The sequence below is a fragment of the Lynx rufus genome, unplaced genomic scaffold, assembly GCF_022079265.1.
Source record: "Lynx rufus isolate CCGP_SWC_20201006 ecotype Redwood Valley unplaced genomic scaffold, mLynRuf1.p SCAF_13, whole genome shotgun sequence".
In the NCBI taxonomy this organism is placed as follows: domain Eukaryota; kingdom Metazoa; phylum Chordata; class Mammalia; order Carnivora; family Felidae; genus Lynx; species Lynx rufus.
This window is the reverse complement of record NW_025814827.1, coordinates 26,524,005-26,530,675: the sequence shown is the minus strand read 5'-3', so window position 1 is coordinate 26,530,675 and position 6,671 is coordinate 26,524,005. Positions and strand designations below refer to the sequence as shown.

Sequence of the window (6,671 nt, the reverse complement as noted above, 5' to 3'; positions counted from 1 at the left end):
ATCCAGATGGCTAACAGACACATGAAAAGATGCTCAACGTCACTCATCATCAGAAAAATACAAATCAAAACCACGAGATACCACCTTACACCTCAGAATGGCTAAAATTAACAACTCAGGCAAAAATAGATGCTGGTGAGGATGCAGAGAAAGGGGAACCCTTTTGCAGTGTTGGGAATGCAAACTGGTGCAGCCACTCTGGAAACAGTAGGGAGGTTCTTCAAAAAATTAATAATAGAATTACCCTATGACCCAGCAATTGCACTACTAGGTATTTTTCCAAAGGATACAAAAACGCTGATTCAAAGGCACACATGCACCCCAATGATTACAGCAGCACTATCAACAAGAGACAAATTATGGAAACAGCCCAAATGTCCATCGACTGACAAATGGATAAAGAAGATGTAGTGTGTACATACATATACACACACATACAATGGGATACTATTCAACGATCAATAAGAATGAAATCTTGCCATTTGCAACATGGATGGAACAAGAGTGTATTATACTAAGCGAAATAAGTCAGTCAGAGCAAAGAAAAATATATGATTTCACTCATATGTAGAATTTAAGAAACACGACAGATAAACACAGGGAAAAGGAAGGAAAAATAAGATAAAAACAGAGAGGGAGGCAAACCATAAGAGAGTCTTAAATACAGAGAACAAACTGAGGGTTGTTGGGGGGGGGGGCGGATGGGGGGATGGGCTAAATGGGTGATGGTCATTGAGAAGGGCGCTTGTTGGGATGAGCACTGGGTGTTGTATGTAAATGATGAATCACTGTGTTCTACTCCTGAAACCAATACCACACTGAACATTAACTAACTTGAATTTAAATAAATTTAAAAAATATTACAACTTTCTGCCCACAGCATTAATAAGTTAGCCAATTCTGTACTATAAATGAACATAAAAATCTAAAACTTTGAAATTTTTTGCTAGAAGACGATGTTTATTTTGATTTTTAAAATGTAATGTTTCAGATGAAAGAAAGGCTGTAAAACCATAAAAGACAAAGACAGTCTCTGGCTGTCACAGGAGATTTGAAGTAATGCAAATGTCAGCTAAAAAAAAATTCAGATTAATATTTTAAATAATGAAACCAGGACACAATTATATTTTGTGGCAATTCTTGAAATACTTCTTTTCCACTAACTGCAAGCAAGGATCAAAATTTGGAGTAGCTATTTCCACTCAAAAGCATGTTGAGTAGATCTACAGCTCCATTAAATGTGGCTCATTACAAACATTAAATTTGGTTGGCCATACATACATATCATCCAGATTCATATCTTATTCTGGGTGAATTTCAAACATGCCAATATAACGTTTCTATAATTACAAAAGAATCCGTGACAATTCTATAGACCATATGCAAGTTTATTTAAATAACGTAACATTGCACAGAAAGCTAATTTGTAAGTATAAAAATAGATGGTTTGGCAACCACATATAAAGCACCACACAGAAGCAGATTACACATACATCATCAGGCCTTTGGAAGATTGAGGCACCATTAATATCTCAAGTAATTTTATAAGAATACTTTACTCATATGATAGATGTTATTAAAACATCTCAAAATAGATAGAGCCCACAATTTTTCCAGTACGAAGTCTTCCCTTCCAGTTTTCTTGTCAATATATCAATGATTCTTCTTAAATACTGTACAACAGTTAGTCCAAATTGACAAAGGGGCTATCAAAACCACTATCTTGTTGGCTAGACAGAGGAGCAATCAATTTTCTCAAAGGCTGCCGACACACTGATGAAGGTGCTGTACTGCTCAGTTTTTGGAAATCTGACTTTACTAGATCAGCCTTATGATGAGGGGTGTGTCTCAGAGTCATATTGATCTCTGGCTGGGAACACAGGGTTTCTTCTGACAGGTCTGAAGTGTGACCACTCTGACGTTTCACTGGTTGACAAATCATACCATTTTTCTCTGTATCTGAAAGACAACCGGCTGCTGACGAGTGTTGGAAATTAACAGATTCAGCTGGTATATCCAGAGTTTCTTGTGGTCTACCATGTAAAAATGACACTTCGTGACCGTCGCAGGGCAAAGTGGCACTGTTGGAACGCCAGCCCACGGAGTCATCAAAGTCCCCTCCATCCTTTACTGGAGTTTCCCAAACACCCAAACGTTGACTTTTCTCAGATGCAGCATTTTCACTTTCCATTAGTGGATTGCACTTGTATACTTTTAAACCGAATCTTTCATTAGGACCTCGAAAAGTTGTATGTGTGGATCCAGATTCGGAAAGACTAGGGGTGTACCTAGGTGATGATTTGCTTCCGAAGGATCCAAGAAAGGGGTATGCAGCTGAATGCTGAAGTGATTCAGAGCCAGTATCACTGCGGTCTTTCTTCTTGTGCAAAACAAAGCCTTTTTCACCTTCATATGGAACAAACTCAGGAGAAACATCATTTGGCAAAATGTCTAGATGTTTGTAAGTGTTTTCCCCAAACTGAGAGTCTGATTGTGACTCTTTGGAACCCATGTGCTTTACATCGCCATGCTCTGCATCCGCTAACCGCCGTCGTAGGTTACAAGCAGCCCTTCTCTTAGGAACTTGGTCACATGTACTCCTGGGAATACTTTGTATACTGTTTGATTTGCTTTCAGTATGATGCCCTGTATTCTGATTCACATCATTTCCTTTTGATTTTTCAACTCCCGTCATCATCTCCGAAGTCAGAGGTACTACTACTACATACGAGGGAACAAAATTAGGCAAAAACAAAATTAGGATAAAGTTAACATTGAAAGGGGAGGAAAAAATTATGTTTTCATGTATTTCCAAAGAATGTATGTATTTTCATCAAAGAAAATACATCAATGCTGGATATTTAAAAAAATTGTTTTACAAATCCGCATTGAATAAAGTTAGGTAGTTGTTATTGAAATCTGACATTATTGTTATGCATCTGATCTATTATTTCCTGCAACAGATATTCTAGCATTTCAGGAGCCAACTGCAAGTTTCCAATTCTGTTCTGATGAAGACATTTTGCTAGAAGAAACCCCAACACTCAACAACTACATAAGCATACCACACCCCTGCCCCCCCCACGTCCCCCACCCCCCCTTCCCCCCAGCACACACACACTAGCTAAGACACTAAATCTGACCAGAGGCAAAGCAGCCACATAGCATAAAATCAGAGGCATATCTCAGAAAAGTGTATCTTGGTCCCTACAGCATGGAAAGGGTTTGCTTCCACTGGGGACATTCACACAATTGCCCCAAATCATTAATACCCAAGGTTGACATCACCATTCTCGAATTTACACAAACAATCTTTGTGTTTTGAAGAATGACTACCAATATCAGACTTGTGAATTTTTGAACAATCTCTGCTTCAAGCTTTCCAGAAGTTCAAAAACCCCATTTCCCCACAGATAGGTTCAAAATCTCCCAGTGTGACTGGAAATTTATCAATTTTTTCACCCATTTCCATCAGCTTTTGCTTTATATATTCTAAAGCTATTTTATCATGAGCAGAAAGAACCCATTTGTAGGTTCTTGGGAGTCTTCTTTACCATTATCAACTGTCACTTTAATCCCTCTCAATGTGAACTATAATGTGCTTAATACTGTATTTAACTCTATAATTTATCTACTATCAACATATCACTGCTTGGCAAATTAGTCTCCATTCCTTCATTTTGAATTTTTGATGTTGTTCTCATAGAGAGAACATATGTCTGGATTTTTAAAAAATGAAAATTATGGTCTTTTAATAAGTGAGTTTAAACTACTCGCCTTTAGGGTGATTACTGATGTTTTACACTACAGTAAGTTTCTATTTACCAAAGCTTTCTAGTTGTATTTTGCCTCTTTCGTGATTTTGTTAGACTGAAACCTTTTATTCTGAGTTTTTCTCCTACTACCTTGAAAGATATATATTCTATTTCTCTATTGGTTAGCCTTAAATTTTAATACACATACTTAAACTTGTATTTTTCTAGCAATGGCTGGCGTTAACAGTAACTATATCTTTTCCTTAAAAATAGTAAACTTCTTAGCATATTATACAATATGCTCTTACATCCTTTTGAGAATACTATCTCACATTCTCTCAGACGCTTTAGTTTGTTCTGTTAATTCTGTCTCCAAAGGCATAAGTTCTGTTGGTTTTTTTGCCTTGTCTTCTTTTGAGTTAGGTGTCTTATCATGGTGCTGGCTTTCTATGGATATTTGGTGATTCTTTGTTGAATGCTTATCTTTAAAAAAAATTTTTTTTAACGTTTATTTATTTTTGAGAGAGAGAGAGCGAGCAAGCATGCACAGGGGAGGGGCAGAAAGAGAGAGACACACACAGAATCTGAAGCAGGCTCCAGGCTCTGAGCTCCGAGCTGTCAGCACAGAGCCCAATGCAGGGCTTGAACCCGCAAACTGTTAGATCATGACCTGAGCCAAAGTCGGGTGCTCAACCAACTGAGCCACCCAGGCTCCCCTGAATACTTGCTTATCTTTTAGATGTTCTGAGTATGGCATCTGCTTGTTTAAAATAGTTGAGAGTGTAGTAGAAGGAAGAAGCTGCAGGGTAGAAAAACCTAATAGCTTGGTACTTGGGGCATGTGGACTGTAAGTTCCTCCTTAGTATAACTAGCCATCTAGAGCCTTGCCCTATTCTGAGACTCTGTTCCTGCTGCCCTTACTCTAGCCCAATACTGGGGCTGGAAAAGGGAGAGGAGAAGGATGATAAAGAGGGTGACCTCACCTGGTTACTGTTACTCTAGAACACCAACTCATTACCTCACTGGGATCCCCGAGGCATACTACTTCTCCTGCAACATACTGCCTTCGTATGTGACACAGTTTTGCTATTGGTCCTGCCTGTAGCTCTCCTCTTCTGGCAGTTTTGAATTGAGGTTTCCATCTTCAGGCTTATACGGATTTCTTTCTTTCAGGGATTTCTCAGAGCTTCTGGTCCATCGATTATTTAACTTTTTATTTTTTAATTATTTATGTATTTTTAAAAATGGAAGTACAGTTGCCATGCGATGTTATGTTAGTCTCAGGCATATGGCATAGTGATTCAACACTTCTATGAACATGCACTGCTCACTGCGGTAAGTGTGATTACAATCTATCACCATACAAAGTTATTATAATAGTCTCGACTATATTCCTTATCCTGTACTTTATATCCCTGTGACTTGCTTATTTTATAACTGGAAGCTTGTACCTCTTAATCTCCTACACCAGTTTCACCCATCCCCCACCTCTTCCCCTCCGGCAAACATCAGTTTGTTCTCTGTATTTGTGAGACTGTTACTGTTTGTGTATGTGTTTGTTTTGCTTTTTAGAATCCACATATAAGTGAAATCATGTATTACTTGTCTTCCTGTCTGACTTATTTCACTTACAATACTCTTTAGATCCATTCATGTTGTCACAAATGGGAAGATTTCATTTTTTTATGGCTAACATTTCTATGTATGTTTGTGTGTGCATATCAAGTCTTCTCTGTCCATTCATCTAGATGGACACTTAAGTTGCTTCCATATCTTGGCTATTATAAATAATACTGCAATAAACATAGGGGTGCATATATCTTTTCAAATTGGTGTTTCTGTATTTTGGGGGGTAAAAACCCAGTTGTGCAATTACTAGATTGTAAGGTAGTTCTATTTTTAATTTTTTGAAGAACCTCTATACTGTTTTCCACAGTGGCTGCACCAATTTGCATTACCACCAACAGTGCAAGAGGGTTCCTTTTTCTCTACATCCTCACCAACGCTTGTTGTTCCTTGTGTTTTTGGTTTCAGTCGTTCTGACAGGTATAAGGTGATATCTCATTGTAGTTTTTTTTAAAAATGTTTATTTATTTAGTTTAAGATGGTGGGGGGGAGCTTGAGTTGGGGAGGGGCAGAGAGAGACGGAGAGAGAATCCCAAGCAGGCTCCATGCTGCCAGAGGACAGCCCAACATGGGGCTCAATGTCATGAACCATGAGATCATGACTGGAGCCAAAACCGACTGAGCCACCCAAGCAACCCATCATTGTAGTCTTGATTTGTGTTTCCCTGATGATGAGTGATGTCGAGCATCTTTTCATGTATCCCTTGGCCATCTGTACATCTTCTTTGGAGAAATGTCTGTTCATGTCTTCTGCCTATTTTTTAATTGGATTATTTGCAGTGTGGGTGTTGAGTTGTACAAGTTCTTTATATTTATTTTGGATATCCCCTTACCAGATGTATCATTTACAAATATCCTCTACCATTCAGGAGGTTGCCTTTTTGTTTTGTTAATTGTTTCCTTTGCTGTGCAGAAACTTATTTGTTTCAATGTAGTCCCAATAACTTATTTTTGTTTTTGTTTTACTTGGCTGAGAAGACATCCAGAAAAAAAGTTGCTAGGGTCAATCTCCATGAGGTTATTGTTTATGTTTTCCTTTGGGAGTTTTATGGTTTGAGGTCTTACTTTTATTTAGGTCTTTAATACGTTTTATTTCTGTATTAAGAAAATGTTTAAGAAAGTGATACGGTTTCATTCTTTTGCATGTAGCTATGCAGTTTTCCCATCATTAAGGAGACTGTCTTGGGGCATCTGGTTGGCTCAGTCAGTTAAGCATCTAACTCTGGATTTCAGCTCAGGTCATGATCTCACAGTTCGTGAGATCAAGCCTCATGTAGGATACTGTGCCGA

General features: G+C 38.2%; 1 protein-coding gene across 1 annotated transcript in view; it reads right to left on the bottom strand.

Annotated features, from left to right (window-relative positions):
• Window positions 1–1,089: 1,089 nt before the first annotated feature.
• CEP152 (centrosomal protein 152) overlaps window positions 1,090–6,671 on the bottom strand; it is an 87,202-nt gene continuing 81,620 nt past the window's right edge. Inside the window, exon 27 of the mRNA XM_047075143.1 lies at window positions 1,090–2,718. Within this exon, the coding sequence (XP_046931099.1) occupies window positions 1,685–2,718 (1,034 nt within the window). The 3' untranslated portion in view covers window positions 1,090–1,684. The remainder of the gene's footprint in view (window positions 2,719–6,671) is intronic.